Source organism: Scyliorhinus torazame, chromosome 17, assembly GCF_047496885.1.
Source record: "Scyliorhinus torazame isolate Kashiwa2021f chromosome 17, sScyTor2.1, whole genome shotgun sequence".
Lineage (NCBI taxonomy): Eukaryota > Metazoa > Chordata > Chondrichthyes > Carcharhiniformes > Scyliorhinidae > Scyliorhinus > Scyliorhinus torazame.
Genome location: NC_092723.1, coordinates 18,035,267 through 18,054,024, shown reverse-complemented (window position 1 = coordinate 18,054,024; position 18,758 = coordinate 18,035,267). Strand labels below are relative to the sequence as shown.

Genomic DNA, 18,758 nt, shown 5'->3' with positions numbered 1-18,758 from the left:
AGGACACAACTTTCACTTCATTCCAGAACAATGGCCGCAGGTTCAGGATTGTAGTGGCCAACTTCAGGAAATGCATCAGGAAGCGTTCCAATACACAGAGACTGATCAGGGTGATCAGGAAAATACAAATGGACAGTATAATGAGAACTTGGTATGGAAGGATAGGAAAGGGATGGTTCGAATGGAATGCTGTGATGAAGGGGGATGGAATTGGTGGTTTGGAATGGAAGGATTTCATAGATATCATAGAATTTACAGTACAGAAGGAGGCCATTCAGCCCATTGAGTCTGCATCGGCTCTTGGAAAGAGCACCCTACTTAAGCCCACACCTCCACCGTATCCCCATAACACAGTAACCGCAGCTAACCTTTTTTGGACACTAAGGGCAATTTATCATGGCCAATCCAACTAGCCTGCACATCTTTGGACTGTGGGAGGAAACCGGAGCACCCGGAGGAAACCCACGGAGTCACGGGGAAGGTGCAGACACCACACAGACAGTGACCCAAGCCGGGAATCAAACCTGTGACCCTGGAGCTGTGAAGCAACTGTGCTACCGTGCTGCCCTAATGCTGTTCCCAAGCTAATGACCCCAGTCCTCCTCTTGGGAAATAGTTTGAGAGTAAACCAGTGTGGTGGCTCGAATTACACTGGCGGCTTCCAGAAGTTAAAGGTAAAGCTGAAAGGCAAAGGCAGTTAAGTAACAGGTACAGAACACAATTTAACAGGTTCTAATACATAGCCTCCAGGGTCCACACTGCCGATGTCTTGCTCTCAGGGCCCCGTGCAACTCCCTACTGCCCGAGGTTCACACTCTCCAGCGCGCTGGCCCCCAAGCCAGTCCCATGGTCTATCGAGCCCACAACCAGACTTTTTTTGAAACTTGGGTGGCACGGTAGCACAGTGGCTAGCACTGTTGCTTCACAGCGCCAGGGTCCCAGGTTTGATTCCTGGCTTGGGTCACTGTCTGTGTGAAGTCTGCATGCTCTCCCCGTGTCTGCGTGGGTTTCCTCCGGGTGCTCCGGTTTCCTCCCACAAGTCTAAAAAAACATGCTGTTAGGTAATTTGGACATTCTGAATTCTCCCTCTGTGTACCCGAACAGGCACCGGAGTGTTGGAAAAGTTGTCTTGGAAGGTTTGGGATGCAAGGTTTTGGATTGGAGAGTTGACATCATGAAGGAATGAGATGTAATAGTCCAAAATGTGTTCATCATCTAAACTGATCTTGTGATTAAAAGTTGAAGCTATAAGGGCAGCATGGTGGCGCAGTGGTAGCACTGCAGTCTCACGGCGCCAAGGTCCCAGGTTCGATCCCGGCTCTGGGTCACTGTCCCTGTGGAGTTTGCACATTCTCCCCGTGTTTGTATTGGTTTCGCCCCCACAACCCAAAGATATGCAAGGTAGGTCGATTGAACGCACTAAAATTGCCCCTTAATTGGAAAAAATGAATTGGGTACTCTAAATTTATTTTTTAAAAGTTGAAGATATAAATTTATACAAAAGAGATAAAACTGAATGGAATTTCACTGTATCTTTAATATATTATCTAACATTTCTTTAGTTGTCAGAACACAGACACAGTCTGAGTCCAGGTGCACTGATTAATCAGCTAATTAAAGTCCGACCTTCGAAATACATTCAATCAAATTCTCATAAAAGGACATTTTTAAATAACAAAAACACATAAAGCATCTCCTCTTCAGTCTACAAGGCAAAATAAAGTCAAATCACAACTTTTTGCAACACTGCACAGGTTAAAGAATAAAAAAAAAGGTTACATTATCCGAGTATCCTGGAAGGTATATTTTCTCTGGTGGTAATCGCACATTACTGGATGTATAATGAGGTGACTGCCAATGAATCATGTAGGAGCGTTTCCTCAAGCAACTATCAGAGAGAGTATAGGTTACTCCGTGACAGCCCATCTGCATCAGTAAATCATTCTAACCAGGCTGCGACTCTTCCAGTTAGCTTATTGTGCCGAATGAGGCAGATTGGTGGCTAATAAATTAATTGTGGAACCCAGTCATTAGGAAGAAAGATTTTCATTTATGTCGTGCCTTTCAGATCAAGACATCCCAAAGTGCTTCACAGCCAATTAAGTGCTTTTAAAGTGTAGTCACTATTGTAATGAGGCAGCCAATCCACATGCTGCAAGATCTCACAAGCAATGTGATCATGACCAGCTAATCTGGGGTTTATTGGGAAATGTGGAATTTCGGGATAAACGTTGGCCCAGGAAACCTTCCCTCCCCCGCTCTTCTTCGAAACAGTGCCTTGGCACAAAATGGGCCGAGTCTCATCTTGATATCTCTTCTGAAAGGCAGCACTTCAGACAGTGCAGCACCCCCTCGGTATTGCATTGGAGTGTCAGCCCTGAATTTGTACCCTGGGATGGGACCAAAGCCCACAAATCTCTGGCTCAGAAACAGGAGTGCTATCCACTGAGCTAGAACTGTCAACTGGAGTTAGGACACAAATAGACATTGCTACATTGATCAACTAACAATATCCCTTGACAACTCTCTAAATGAGCGTCATTGTGCATCTCTTAAACATGCAAATCTGTGAATCAGGGGTCATTAGGGGCTGTTTAGCACAGGGCTAAATCACTGGCTTTGAAAGCAGACCAAGGCAGGCTAGCAGCATGGTTCAATTCCCGTAACAGCCTCCCCGAACAGGTGCCGGAATGTGGCGACTAGGGACTTTTCACAGTAACTTCATTTAAAGCCTACTTGTGACAATAAGCAATTTTCATTTCATTTACCCCATTCAACAACCTCACAGCTGATCCGATTGTGCCCTCAACTCCACATTCCACTTGGCCCCGATAACCCATGACCCCCTTGTCAGTCACAAATCTATCTGCCTCTGCCTTAAAAATATTCAGTGACCCTGTCTCCACCACTCTCCGAGAAAGAGGATACCAAAAAAACTCTCAACCTTCAGAGAGAAGCTTTATAAACTTTAGTGGGCAGCATGGTAGCATTGAGGATAGCACAATTGCTTCACAGCTCCAGGGTCCCAGGTTCGATTCCGGCTTGGGTCACTGTCTGTGCGGAGTCTGCACATCCTCCACGTGTGTGCGTGACTTTCCTCCGGGTGCTCCGGTTTCCTCCCACAGTCCAAAGATGTGTAGGTTGGTGGATTGGCCCTGAAAAATTGCCCTTAGTGTCCAAAATTGCCTTTAGTGTTGGTGGGGTTACTGAGTTATGGGGATAGGGTGGAAGTGTTGACCTTGGGTAGGGTGCTCTTTCTAAGAGTCAGTGCAGCCGTGGGGCTGGTTTAGCACACTGGGCTAAATCGCTGGCTTTTAAAGACGACCAAGGCATGCCAGCAACATGGTTCAATTCCCGTACCAGCCTTCCCGAACAGGCGCCGGAATGTGGCGACTAGGGGCATTTCACAGTAACTTCATTGAAGCCTACTTGTGACAATAAGCAATTTTTTTTGTTGTTTTTGTTTTGCTGACTCGATGGGCCGAATGGCCTCCTTCTGCACTGTAAATTCTATGATAATCTATGAAAAGAGAGAAAAGTACAGGGTATTGTCTTCGGGGGGGGGGGGGGCGGGGGTTGCCTTTTGTGCATAGGTGGCAGTCCCCCTAAAATAGTGCCCCCTTTTCCTACCTACCTGCTTGCTCATCAAAATGAACTCCCTCCAGTCACCCCCTGCCACCACCACCCTCCTCCCCCCCCCCCCCTCCCCCCCTCCCCCCCCGGAAGCTGGCCAAACTCTCCCTACACAATATTTCCAACTTGCCTCACGCTTGGTCTCATTGGGCCTTCTGGAGACCGGGCGCAGTCTCAACAGCTCCTGCTACTGAGCTCTTGGGACTGCTGGGGTTGCTGGAGCTGCCCACCAATCTGATTGGCCAGCGGTTCCAGAGGGTGGTAATTCCTCCCCAGTGGGAGGCAGAAGTCCCACTATTAGCCAATTTAGCCCAGGCATCGGCACTTTTCACAGAGCGATTTCCTTTCTGGGGGTGGAGGAGGGGAGGGGGGGGGGAAGAGATGCGATGCAAGCCATCCTCCACCTCCCACCCGCTCCCACATGGCCCAGGATTCTCCAGAGTCTCTGCCCTGAATGTCATCGGACCCTCCATTCTTAGCCCACTAGGTGATGACGGGTCGGCTGTCAGGGCTTAATGTTTAACACCCTCCCTTCTCTTTCAAGCTCAAGGCAGGACTTTGAGCACCTCACCTGGACGGCCACTCCAATACAGTACAGGGACGTTGCCAACATGCCAGAGGTACCTTTCTTCGGGAAGTGGGCAGGAATAAAGGATTCTTTGGCACCGTTTGTTGAAGAGGAAAAGAGTTCTCAGAATAAGAGGTGGGTCATGTGGGACTGAGATGAGGCGAAATCTCTACACTCAAAGAACTGTGAATCGTGAAAGTCTCTGTGTCAGATGCTCAGTCACTAAGAATATCCAAGTGTGAGCACAATAGATTTTTGGATACTGAGTAGATCAGGGGAATAGGGCAAGAAATGAAGTTGAGGAAGTGTTATAACCCTCTTGGCTCTGAATGGATATGGACAATCCACTATTCCGTGGAGCTTGCAGAATATGAGCTCCCCTGTTAAGGGGCTGGGGGACCCTTACCAAAGTTCTTTCGTTGCCCCTTAAAAAAGGGGGAAAATAAGCCATGGTCTTACTGAATGATGAAGCAAGCTCAAACGGATAAATGGCTTCTCCTCCTATTTTGCATGTTCTCTCACTACCTTTGCTAATATTCCTCCCTCAACCAATCCCAGTAAAAATAAATTAATAAAGTCATTTCATGTTGTACGTCAAATAGTTGCTGCATTCCCCACAAAACAGCAGTGACGGCACTTCCTTATGTGTACAAGTACAAGACTCTTCCCACCCCCCCCCCTTCATTCCCCAGTGCGAGAATGAAAAAAAAAACCTACACGCAAATAGTTAATAGATTTGCCCGAAATCCCTCTCTCTGTGCTGTGATGGCCCAGAGGTTGCTGGTTTAAATTCTTCCATGCCAAGAAATTGAACTAGGTAAACCTGGTAAAGGTTGGGTTGACATCGGCAGGAGTGGAAAGGCCACAAAAATTGCTGTAAAAACTCAACCAGATTATTAATGTTCTTCAGGAGTGGGAAGCTGCAGCCATAGCCTGGGTTAATTCATCCGCAGGGTGCTGCTGCCGAGGCTGGCATTTATTGCACATCCCGAGATGCTCTTCGGAAGGAACTGGAGGTGGGCCTTCATCTTAAGAGCACTGCAGCCTGTGTGGCAGAAGGAGCTCCTACAATACTGTTAGGTCGGAAGCTCCAAGGTATTTTAGACAACATCTCAAGTCCTGCCCCCATGATTTTCAGGAAAAGAGAGATTACTGCTGTCTTGCTCGTGTCTTCCACCAAAAGATCAATAATATAAGTGAAGCTTTAACAGAGGTCTGTGGACTCTTTTACTTTCAACTATCTTCTGTAAAGTAGCAGAAAGAGGAATTTCAGGCAAAAAAGAGTTTATACACTGGCATCCCCCTTTTGGGAGCTTCATTTTTACCGTAACTGAAATTGGAACAAAATGTTCCAAATTCTCACGTTATTCACATTTGGCAATTTAAAAAAAAACAAAAACAAGAGTTAAGCAAAAAGAATCATTTACCTGATAGAATCAAATGTGTTTAAAAAAAACATGAAGCAGGTTCCACATGATGCCGATTATTAAGATGATCTCTGGTACATTACACCTTCAATGTCCATTCTCTTAGGAAGATTATTGCAGCCAAACAAATCAGTCAGGCACATCAGTTTAACCAGAATCTTAGACAAAAGCGACCTTGCCACTTCTCCAACAGGGTAGGGCAGCTGCGTGTGGATTTTCCGCAGTAATGTCCATTGTAAAAGCCAGTACAGAAAATCAGTCTGTTCCAATATTGCATTAGATCCATTCAGAAGTAGTGCTCATTATCGTGGCTGGTCGCTTGCTAAATCTCAGCTCTGGTACGAAAACTTTGACTCCTCTATCGTGCCTGTTTTTGAAGGGTCTGAGAAAACAGAGACAATTGGAAGATCAGTGGTGTCTCTATCTGTCCCGGTCGACGATGACAAAACAAGGCATAGGCACCAACAGAGTAAAAATGTAAAGCACAGGCACAGTGCTCAAAGTCCTGCTCACAGGGGGCAGCACGGTAGCACAGTGGTTAGCACAGTTGCGTCACAGCTCCAGGGACCCAGGTTTGATTCCCGGCTTGGACCACTGTCTGTGCGGTGTCTGCACGTTCTCCCCGTGTCTGCGTGGGTTTCCTCCGGGTGGTCCGGTTTCTTCCCACAGTCCAAAGATGAAATGAAATGAATTGAAAATCGCTTATTGTCACAAGTAGGCTTCAAATGAAGTTGCTGTGAAAAGCCCCTAGTCGCCACATTCCGGCGCCTGTTCGGGGAGGCTGGTACCGGAACTGAACCGCGCTGCTGGCCTGCTTTCAAAGCCAGCGATTTAGCCCTGTGCTAAACCAGCCCCTAGGGGGTAGATGTGCATGTTAGGTGGATTGGCTGTGCTAAAATGCCCTTAGTGGGATAGTTGGGGTTATGGGGATAGGGTGGAGGTATGGGTTTTGGTAGCGTGCTCTTTCCAAGGGCCAGTGCAGACTCGATTGGCTGAATGGCCTCCTTCTGCACTGTAAATTCTATGAGTCCCAGTAAGATTTCCACGAGGAAGCATTTCATCACATGAAGGATAGTTGAATTTTCAAAACTCACCACCATCCTTTTCCCAAGAGGATTTTCATCAATTTTCTGCCACTGCGTTGCTTGCAGAGGACCTCAGGAACATTCTGGGGGTGGGTGGGTGGTTGAGGGCTGCGGGTTGGAGTGGTTTATGGTAAGGGTGCTGTTTTGGGAGGACTGATGACAACTTCCGTTACTAGAGTTCATCCAAAATTCTGCTCCTTTATCCTATATCGCATCAAGGGTGCCTGGAAAAAGGCCCCAGAAATTTGCAGGGAGTTCAGACTGTCCCAGTGCTAGATTGATATCGGTACAATAAACCCCTTAGGGCTGACCAATTTCTCCTTCTCAGAGGACTCTACCCTTACTGACCCAGTTATGATTGCTTACCTGCCATTCTGTGATGATTGTGTAATCTGTGCACCAGTAGAAGAACCAAGTAGAACAGAAGCGCAAGACAGCCAAACGTTAGGCCACACACCAGAAAGATATCGGTTTCAGGAGATTGAATAACCTGAAAGTAGCCATGAGATGAATTAGTCAAAAAGTTAAAGGAATGATGGTCAACGGAATCATACAAATCAGGAGCAGGGGTAGGCCACTTGGCCCCCTGGACCCTGCTCCGAATCGGGCAGGGAAGTGACATTTTCCACCCCAATGGGACGCAGTAGTGAACTGGCAATAGTGGATTGGTCACCCGAAGGACTTCATGGCGGTTTGTAAAACAGGTCATCGAATGCCCTGCACCAGTTCTCTCTCGCTCTCTGTTGGCTAGTTGAAAATTACTCAGTGGAACCTTGACAGCACAAAAGGAGACCTTTCCGACCATTTCTCCGTCTAAAAGAACTGGCCAGCTAGCCCCACCTCTCAACTCTATTCTCCATCTCCTTTCAAACGTTTTTTCTTCAAATAGCTATCCATTCCTGCTTTTCAAGCCATCATGCGTTCTGCTTCCAATCTTGAGTGTGGTTGCCCTGTTCATGTTCTAATAACCTTTGCCATAAAATGCATTTCTCCTAATCTCGCCCTTTTTCTTTTGGCGATTATCTTAAAAGTATAATGCAGGGAGAAGCTGGAACTGTTCTCTTCAGGGAAGTTTAAGGGGAGGCTCAAGAGAGGTGTTCAAAATGATAAGGGGTTGTGATTGATAGGGTGTCCACTGGCAGCGGAGTCAATAACCCGAGGAGATGGATCTAAGATAACTGGCAAAGGAACTAAAGGGAGCGGTGAGGAGATTTATTTTTCTACACCGTGACGGGTGATGATTTGGAACGCTATAAGCGTAGTTCAGTTATAACACACTGACCTCTTAGTCAGAAGGTTTTAGATTCAATTCCTACTCCTAAGACTCAAACACACAAGATGGAATGCACGACCTGGAAGGCTGGTGAAGGTGTAACTTTCAAAAGGAAATTGGATAAGTTTTGGAAAAAAATATATTTTTTAAAAAGTGCCAATGGGGAAAGGGCAGGGGAGTGAATGGTGACAGGTATTTCCGAACTTATCAAAGCCCCTCAACATTTTGAGCACCTTTGTCCAATCTCTCTCTTCCCTTCTCCGTTCTAGTGAGAATCCTGCACCCACTACCTTAACAATGATCAGTGTAGGTTTAACATTTCCTACGCTTTCTATTCTAACTCAACGCCCCAATTAATAACACTTTGGCTTCTATGTTTTTTTCCAGTTTTATTAACTGGCCCTCCCATTTTAAAGATAATTGAATCCCCATCTCTGCTTGACCCGCCTTAAATGTCATATTTCATGGTTATTTCCTCCCCCCTGCTCGACCCCCAGAGGTTTACCAGCTCCCATTTCTCAGCTTGACATATTATATTGTATCCTTCTGTTTGCTCAATCTGCTGACTGTACTTCACCCTTCTTGAAATAGTTGACTTCAGCATTAACCACACTCCCACTTTTTGTATCATCTGCAAATTCTGATATTGGATCCCTTGTAGCCAGTGGAAATATTAAGAGCTGTGGCCCCCAACAACAATCCCTAGGTAGTGATGCCAACTCTGGTTGGACATATTCCAGCAGGTTTCAGCATGTTTTATCCAGCTGTCATGGCCCTAAACTCCTGCTATTCATAGTCCAACCTGTTTATCTATATGGTGCTTTGCCAACTGGACTCTTGATTATCTATTGGGGTAATTGTTGACTGATGGATGGTTAAATAGTTTTTATTGCCCCCCCCGCCCCCATCTCTGATCTTTTTTCATGCTCCTGTGAATTTTCTCCTGTGTTTCCTCCATGATGATGTGGGGATGGTTTGGAAACTCTATCCTTCGGAACACCATGGGCTGGATTCTCCGATAGTGAGGCTATGTCCGGAGGTAGCGTCTAGTTCTACGATGAAAAAAATCAGCGAAGCCCCAACACCGACCCTCTGACCGGTGAGCGTCTAGCAGCTGCGCCACGTAAAATGCACGGCCTTCATGAGATAAACGGCTAGAGAATTGGCGGGTCCGTGGCCGCGCATGTGCACGCCGACGACTGGCAGCGGTCGGTCGCACCGTACAACATGGTGCCGGTCTGCGCGGCCCCAACCTGCCAGGTAGTGCCCCCCCCCCCCCCCCGGACCCCTACTCGCCACCCACGGCCACCCCCCACCAGCCTTAACCAAAGACCCACCAGCCAGCGGCACGGCTCCCGCCCCTGACTGGACACAGTCCGTAGCCGGCAGGCCGGGTTCCCGAAAACAGGCGCCGCCCCCGATTCGGTCGTAAAAAGGAATTCTCCGCCCGATCGCCGATTACAAAATCGGCGTGGGCAAGCGGAAAATCCCGCCCCATTCCCTATTTGGAAATACACCCATTAAAAATTACTCTGATTTCAGCACTGGATGTCATAAGCCTGCAAAATGGCACCTTATTAAATGCCTTTTGTAAATCGATCTGTTGTATTTCTTTAGGTTGCATTCAGGAAAGGCTGTTAGGTTTGTCAGACGTGATTCTATTTTCTTTTAAAAACAAACATTTTGGAAGGATATACTCACTGATCCAACAAGCATCTGGAGGGCAAATTCGCCGACGCCTGCCCCTGTCACCAGTACCGTTGTCGCACACCCTAAGAGATGATAGGGAAAAAAAACTAAGTAAAGTACATCCAAGGTTCCAAACAACATTCCATTGAAAGTATAATGGGCGGGATTCTCCACTCCCGCACCAAAGTGCCCATGCCATCGTGAATGGCGTCGAGGTTCACGACGGCGCGAAACGGCCCCTATCCCGACTGATTCAGGGCCCGATAATGTGCTAGGAGCGGGGCCGCGTCATTTACACGCGCCAGGCCTTGTCGCCAAGTAAAGGCGGCGCCACATACATGACGCAGCCGGCGCCGCATAACTGGCGCCAACCTGCTCATGCGTGGTTGCTGTCCTCTCCGAGTCCGCCCCGCAAGAAGATGTCAGACGGATCTTGCGGGGCTGCAGAAGAAAGGAGGTCCTCCTTCAGAGAGGACGGCCCGACGATCGGTGGGCACCGATCGCGGGCCAGACCCCATTTGAGGCCCCCCCCCCCCCGGTGCAGGGGTTCCCCCTTTCCCCCCCCCCCCCGCAGGCCACCCCCCCCCCAGCATTCCCGCGCTGTTCCCGCCGGCAGCGACCAGGTGTGGACGGTGCCGGGGGGGAACCCGCCATTTTGGCCTGGCCGCTCGGCCCATCCGGGCCTGAGAATAGCTGGGGTGCCGGAGAATCACCATTTTGGGTGTCTCGGGCGATTCTCCGGCCTGCGCCGCGGGGAACTCGGCGGGGCCGTTCTCGCCACTTGGGAGAATCGCAGGAGGGCGTCGGACCGGCGTCGCAGGAAAATTCGGCGACCCAGGCGATTCTCCCAACCGGCGCGGCAGTGGAGACACCCGCCCCACGTGTGGTGTGAGGTGGGTTTCAAACAATGCAAGGCAAGGACAATGCAGTATCCTGGACTGCTTCCAAACACCAAAAAGCATCAGATGTGTCTCCCTCATCCCTCCCCAAGACCTTGGGTTTCAATTTTGTTTTTCATCTCTGCCAGGATATTAATTGGCACCTTGGGGATAAGGAGCTTCTTGACTTGGCAGAACTAGGACTAGAATACAAAGAGTAGAAGTCAAGCTTCTGGCATCCAAAGGCCTAGAGTACTTATATATTGGCCTGAGAGGGAGTGTAGTATGGATTTAACGGAATGATACCCAGACTCAAAGGTTTAAGTTACAAGGAGAGCTTACACAAATTATCCTTGAGATTTAGGCAGTTAAATTGTAATTTAATATTTTTGAGATATCAAAAGGACAAAGAATAGAATCATAGAATGCCTGCAGGGCAGATCGAGTCTGCATCGACCTTCTGAAAGAGCACCCTACCTAAGTCCACTCCCCCATCCTACCCCCGTAACCCCACCCAGCCTTTGAACACTAAGGGCAATTTAGCACGGCCAATCCACCCAACCTGCACATCTTTGGAATGTGGGAGGAAACCGGAGCACCCGGAGGAAACCCACGCCGTCACCCAAGGCCAGAATTGAACCCGGGTCCCTGGCACTGTGAGGCAGCAGTGCTAACCACTGTGCCACCGTGTCAAAAGGGTAGAGAGAGAGGAATTATTTCCACTGGTTCAGAAGTGTAAGACTAAAGGGCATAATTTAAAGATTATAGCCAGGTCTGTTCCCGGGTGGAATTAGGAAACATTTCTATGCACAAAGGGTGATAAAAGTTTGGAACTCACTTCTGCAAGCAACAATTGATGGGAGGTCCATTGTTAATTTTAAAACTAAGATTGACAGATTTTTGTCAACTAAAGGCACTAGGGAGTATGGCACGAAGGCAGGCCAGTGGAGTCAGGTCACAGATCAGCTATGACCTCTTTGAATGGCGGAACAGGCTCGATGGGCCAAATGGCCTCAATTTAGATCATCTTACCTAGCAAGGCTGGCGTTGAGTGACTGGTCAAAGTTGCTACGTAGGTGCATAGAATTCAAAAGTAGTGAGGCAATGCTAAACGTGCATCGGACCTTGGTCAGGTTGCATTTACAGTCCCGTGCACAATTCTGGTCTCCAGGGTTTTTAAATGAAATAGAAACACCAGGAAAATAGGTTCCCCAGGCCTGAGATATTACAGCTTTCGGAAAAGATAGAAATCATAGAATTTACAGTGCAGAAGGAGCCCATTCGGCCCATCGAGTCTGCACCCTTGGAAAGAGCACCCTACTTAACCCCACACTTCCACCCTATCCCCATAACCCCGTAACCCATTAACCCCAGCTAATCTTTTTTTTTGAACACCAAGGGTAATTTATCATGGCCAATCCACCTCACCTGCACATCTTTGGACTGTGGGAGGAAACCGGAGCACCCGGAGGAAACCCACGGAGACACGGGGAGAACGTGCAGACTCCGCGCAGACAGTGACCCAAGCCAGGAATCGAACCTACGACCCTGGAGCTATGAAACAACTGTGCTAACCACTGTGCTACCGTTGGGATACAAGTTGTGATTTTTTTCTTTATTGAGGAGATCTTTCAAATCATGGAAGCGTTGGACAGGTTAAACCCAAAACTAGGGGCTATAAATACAAGATGGTTACAAATAAAAAACAACAGGGAAATAAGGAGAAATGCCTTTACTTGGAGATGGGTTAGAATATGGAGCACTATCACGGAGAATGGTTGAAGGAAATAGCTCAGATGCTTTGTAAAAAGGAAACTAAATGAGAAGATGAGAGAAAAGGAATAGAAAGATATGCTGAAAGGCTGAGATGAGACAGAGTATTAATGCCAACACGATGGCCTGTTTCTCTGCTGTCTACTCTATGCATAATTAACCTGTTTGGTTTACAGAAGAATCTCATATCAGAGTGACGGGAATTAAGAGAATGTACAACAAACCTTGGTAATTCAGGATATCCTCGGTATAAGCCAACATACTGGGAAAGGTACTGCTCAGGAAAAAACCCAAAAGTCCTGTTCCCACATAGAGACAAACAATACTGACTGGGAAACACAACATCAGGACAAAGGTGCCAATGATTCCACCCTGCAGGACAGAAAATCACAGGAAGGAAAAACGTCAGAACAGACAGACTCCCACCGAAACAACTTTTTAAAATGATATATAAACCAATTTCCTGCAAAAAATACTAACAAGAGTGGGACAGGAAGGAAAATGGGAAGGCTGAGGGGGTTTGGTCTTCTCAAATGCTGAGATGTACAGATGACATACGTTCACCTTCAAATAGTGTTCATCTGAGAGGGCAGGGGCACGGTGGCACAGTGGTTAGCACTGCTGCCTCACAGTGCAAGGGACCAGGGTTCGATTCCGACCTCGGGTGACTGTATGTGTCGAGTTTGCACATTCTCCCTGTGTCTGCGTGGGTTTCCTCCGGGTGCTCCGGTTTCCTCCCACAGTCCAAAATGTGCAGGTTAGGTTGTACGACCATGCTAAATTGCCCCTTAATGTCCAACGGTTAGGTGGGCTTACAAGGTTAGGGCGGGGATTGGGTCTGTGTAGGGTGGTTTTCCAAATGGTCGGTGCAGACTCGATGGGCCGAATTGCCTCCTTCTGCACTGCAGGGATTCTATGAGGGAAACCTGAGTTTAAAGTCTCAATCAAAAAACAGCACCTCTGACAGTGCAGCACCTCCTCAGCGTTGCATTGGAGCGACAGCCTTGATTATTGTACTTTAGTCTGAGGAGAGGCTGCGACTCAGACACAAGCACCCTCAACCACAGCTACAGAAGACTACACTGGGGCTGGTTTAGCACAGGGCTAAAGAGCTGGCTTTTAAAGCAGACCAAGGCAGGCCAGCAGCACGGTTCAATTCCCGTATCAGCCTCCCCAAACAGGCGCCGGAATGTGGCGACTAGGGGCTTTTCACAATAAATTCATTTGAAGCCTACTTGTGACAATAAGTGATTTTCATTTAATTTCTTATCAACCAGAATGCCCAGGTTAAATTCTTGGTCTGTTAGACAATCAGGTGAGTGTCGACCCTGCAGTAAACGTACTTTCCTGATCCTCCCTCCTGAGGTAACTACTTGTACCTGGACCTCAATGTTCGAACCAGGAACAGGCTTCATGCTGAAAGAGGAAGATGGAAGTCCATCTGAAACAAGGAGTGATTAAAATACTCACCAGGTTTATGAACACCATGGTCGCCGGTTTTAACTTTCCAGACAGTGGTATAGATGCCAGTCTCCCCAGAGTGATGGAAGCCCAGAAAAGACTGCTGAGGTAGCCAGCTACCCTAGGCTCAATGTACAAAGATTTTTCCACAGCATAGGTATATACAAATCCAGAATACTCTCCCTGTCAGAGATCAAACACGGGGTATCACAAAACTTTACACTTTTATTTTAATATATCAGATTATTATTTCTTTACAATACGAACAACTAAGAAAGACAGGACTAATGATTTGGTAATCTCACCCTTTCCCATTGCTATTCGGTGAAGGCATTTGACCTCTACTTCTCCAGTGTATCTCACCCCTACTCCTTCTTATCTCACCCCCTCCCCATCTCCAGTCCATCTCACCCCGCCGCTGTCCTGTCCATCTCACCCCCCCCCCAATCTCGCGTCCATCTCATCCCCCCAATCTCTAGTCCATCTCACCCCCCAATCTCCCGTCCATCTCACCCCCTCCCCATCTCCAGTCCATCTCACTCCCTCCCCATCTCCAGTCCATCTCACCCCCTCCCCATCTCGTCCATCTCGACCCCCCCCAATCTCCAGTCCATCTCACCCCCCCAATCTCCCGTCCATCTCACTCCCTCCCCATCTCCAGTCCATGTCACCCCCTCTCCATCTCCAGTCTGTGCCACCCCCTCCCCATCTCCAGTCCGTGTCACCCCCTCCCCATCTCGTCCATCTCGACCCCCCCCAATCTCCAGTCCATCTCACCCCCCCAATCTCCCGTCCATCTCACTCCCTCCCCATCTCCAGTCCATGTCACCCCCTCTCCATCTCCAGTCTGTGTCACCCCCTCCCCATCTCCAGTCCGTGTCACCCCCTCCCCATCTCCAGTCCATCTCACCCCCCCCAATCTCCAGTCCATCTCACCCCCCCAAATTTCCCGTCCATCTCACTCCCTCCCCATCTCCAGTCCATCTCACCCCCTCCCCATCTCCCGTCCATCTCACCCCCTCCCCATCTGCTATCCATCTCACCCCTACAAAACTCTGGTACGGCCGCATTTGGAGTATTGCGTACAGTTCTGGTCACCGCATTATAGGAAGGACGTGGAAGCTTTAGAGCGGGTGCAGAGGAGATTTACCAGGATGATGCCTGGAATGGAGGGAAAATCTTATGAGGAAAGGCTGATGGACTTGAGGTTGTTTTCGTTAGAGAGAAGAAGGTTAAGAGGAGACTTAATAGAGGCATACAAAATGATCAGGGGGTTAGATAGGGTGGACAGTGAGAGCCTTCTCCCGCGGATGGAAATGGCTAGCACGAGGGGACATAGCTTTAAACTGAGGGGTAATAGATATAGGACAGAGGTCAGGGGTAGGTTCTTTACGCAAAGAGTGGTGAGGCCGTGGAATGCCCTACCTGCAACAGTAGTGAACTCGCCAACATTGAGGGCATTTAAAAGTTTATTGGATAAGCATATGGATGATAATGGCATAGTGTAGGTTAGATGGCTTTTGTTTCGGTGCAACATCGTGGGCCGACGGGCCTGTACTGCGCTGTATTGTTCTATGTAAACTGTGTCCTCCCCTTTCTCCCCTCCAGCCCCAATCCATCCTGGAGGCTCTACTCCCATTCCTCTGCCATACCCAGCCCCTCCCAACGCCCACTCTTTGTGCTGCTCCAGGCCACCACCATGAATCTGAAGCAATTAAATTAACTTGGACACAGAGCAGAAACTCCAGAGGTAACAAGATTCAACTCTATGGCCTACACAGCACCAATAGTGGGATAGGTTTTGGTGAGGTGGGGGGCGGGGGGGGGGGGGGGGGGGGGGGGGCGGAATTCACATTGACCTCCATTATGAAGACAAAGGTTAGACCCTCAAAATATTCTGGAGAAAGTTTTAAATCTTCGCCCATCCTCCTTGCAAGCTGAAACACCCTCCTCTGAGCAAGCCGCCCCCTGTAATTGGACTCCTCTCTTGCAATTGCACTGACCTATGTGCTAATCTCTGACATCGCCCACACAATCTCTTTCTCACAGCCTCCAGGCCCCGAGCTCAATCCCCTGATTTCCATAATACCCCTGTTCCTGCAGTCCACTCTCTGGCTGCAGATTTTCAGCACAGATCTCCCCCTGTTTGTGGCTGGCAGACTCTCAATCTGGCTGGGAAATCAGACGAGATCCTGCACCCGTCTCCATTCCCAACTCTCTCCCCTCCCCACCATGAATATCAAGTCCCAAGAGTCTACATCGATGCCAGATAGTTGGTACATATGCAGCTAATATAGAACAAACCCTACCATGCACAATGCTTGCTAGCAACAGGTTCAATTTCACGCCTTCATCTGATATAATGTTTAAAAAGAAACAATTGACAGACGCACATAAAAAATGGTTACAGTAAAAATCTGAGGACGAGGTGACCCAAACTTCTAGTTTTATCTTGAATCGCACTTCCTGGACAGATCCCCTATCTCTTTGTCCCGCCTTTATTCTAATGACATTGGAATATGGGTCTTAAGACAGTTGGGGTGTTAGGGGGGGTGGAGGGTTGGCAGGGAGATTTTGAATGATCTTGGAAACTGAAATGTGACAGAATGCAAGATCCGAGGGCAGAGTTTGACCATTTTGCATTGGACCAGGAGGAACTTCCAGCGAGCAGAGCCCAAGGGAAAATAAGACAAGCATCACCGCATGTGTAATAATCCTCCTTGCCTAGTGTGTTGTGCACCCTTCACCATGCCAACTCCCTCGCAGCACCCCCTGCACCGCCCCGCCCACAACACCCCTGCGACCAACCCCCCTCCCCACACCTCCCTCCAGTAACAGAGCAATCTGCCCTCTCATTTTTAACAAAGGAATCCAATCACGTGACAATTCATTTTGGCGTGTGTGGGTTCACTTTCTGCTTCAAACTAGGAGAGAGTCTGCTTACCAAAATTCCATCCGTCATAAAAAGCACGACAGCTCCTATAATGTGGACAACAAAGAAAGTACAAGGAGCTTCCTGAAGATGTAATCCCTTGAGGCAATCAATGATACCATCAGGCTCTGTGAATTGGGGAGAAAAAACGTTTATTGAAGGGAGCAGTTACCTGGGATTACATAGAATATAACAACATAGGAACAGGCCATTCGGCCTGACAGCTCTATGCTGGTTCTTATACTCATCCCATCCTTCGTTCTCTGGTTCTATGAGCATACCAAGTCAATGACTCTCCAATGCTCTAGAGCTGACCTTTGACTCCAAGATGACCTTCTGACCAGATACTTGTTCCATCACACAGACTGCCCACTTTCAGCTGTGTAACGCGGCCTGTCTTCCGCCTCCGCGAATCTGCTGCTGAGGCTATCTTCCATGAATTTGCTACCTCGAAGCTTGATTGTTAAAGTAAGGCCTGTATTTATGTAGCACCTATCCCCACCTCGGCGCTTTACAACAAGTATTGTTGAAGTGCAGTGGCTGTTGTAATGCAGGAAATGTGATAGCCAGTCTGTACACAGCAAGTTCCCACAAACTGCAATGGGACAATGACCTGAGAATGCCAATCCGGGATCTGCAGCTCTCTATTGCTGGTGGTTCCACCGGAACGGTGGCTGTTTTCCGTATTGCTCCGAGGCCCAGTCCGAGGATCGCTGCTGGACTCCTGGACGCGGGTGAGTGAGGCGCGATGGAGGTCACAGGGAGGATGGGTCACCAGAGGGGAGGGGAGAGCGGGGTGGTGTTTGGAGGCAAGGGTAGGAGGTTGGCTTTCAACACCACTCCTCTTTCTGACCTCATATCCCTCGATGGGGCACTGAACGCCTGGCACCTACCACTCCACTCAGGAGGCCCCAGGCAAACCTAATGAGGTTTGCTGGGCAATATTCAAGATGCACTGGAGAGCCAAACAAGTCACTGAGCTACCACTAGGTTCTGGTGGCTTCAGGGATAATCGTCCTTGACTGACTCATTAATGAACCTAACTAACACCTTGTTGCCAGCAGCTTGGACTCCTACAATGGACCCTTCCCACCCCCAACATAACTGGGGAGCTGTCCCGATCCCAGTGTGTATATGCCCACCTGATTCTCCCAGCCCCATCCGCTCTGGTGGGCTCCATCCCATTCTGCCCATGGTACCAGACTTGGCTCAGTCGGTTGCACTCCTGTTTCTGAGCCGGCAGGTTCTGGGTTCAAATCCCAATCCAGAGATGTGAGCACAAAGACCTCGTCTAACACCTCAGTGTGGTACTGAGGGAGCGCTGCACAGGCAGAGGTGTCACCTTTTCAGATTAGATGTTTAACCAAAGCCTTGTCTGCTGTCTCAAGAGGGCGTAAAAGATCCAACAGGACTTGAAAGGAAATGTACAGAAGAGGTATTACTGGTGCCCTGGTCAATATGTGTCCCTGCCTCTGAAAGTGTTTGTTTGGTCATAATTGCATTGCTGTTTTTGGGAGCTTGCTATGTGAAAATTGGCAGCCACTTGCACTACGACAGGGGTTACACTTCATAAGCAGTACATTGGATGTAAAACATTTGAGGATATTCTGAGATCATGACAGATCCAGTTTAAAGGCAGGCTTTTTTCAAGTTTCATGCGCCTGTGTAGATTATGTCCTTGGGCTAATTAGAATTCACCTTGACAGGGATGTGTTGGGCCCCAATCAAAACATTTAACAACATGAGAATCACAGCATCTGGAACCTCTGTCTTCTGCCAGCTCTACCGCTGAGAAGGACGAGAGTAACAATCTCATGTGAATACCTATGCTTCGAAGAAGTGGTGCCAACTTTGGTTTAATCTATTTCTGGAGGTTGTGGGCTGAATCCACTCCAGAAACCTCAGAACAAATTCAACGCCAACACCCACCAAGAGAGTGCTGCACTGTTGGGGGAGCTGCCTTTTGGATGGGACATTAAAGCAAGGCCCCATCTGCCTGCTCAGGTAGATTTTAAAGATTTCAAGGCCCTATTTCGTGG

At 48.5% G+C, this 18,758-nt stretch overlaps 1 protein-coding gene across 1 annotated transcript in view; it reads right to left on the bottom strand.

The window, feature by feature from the left end:
• Positions 1-1,517: 1,517 nt before the first annotated feature.
• Positions 1,518-18,758, bottom strand: part of mfsd4aa (major facilitator superfamily domain containing 4Aa) — a 67,314-nt gene continuing 50,073 nt past the window's right edge. The window contains exons 5-10 of the mRNA XM_072480139.1: positions 16,732-16,847; positions 13,797-13,970; positions 12,551-12,698; positions 9,688-9,758; positions 7,080-7,203; positions 1,518-6,010 (exon numbers count right to left, since the gene is read on the bottom strand). Of these exons, the coding sequence (XP_072336240.1) occupies positions 5,958-6,010; positions 7,080-7,203; positions 9,688-9,758; positions 12,551-12,698; positions 13,797-13,970; positions 16,732-16,847 (686 nt within the window). The 3' untranslated portion in view covers positions 1,518-5,957. The remainder of the gene's footprint in view (positions 6,011-7,079; positions 7,204-9,687; positions 9,759-12,550; positions 12,699-13,796; positions 13,971-16,731; positions 16,848-18,758) is intronic.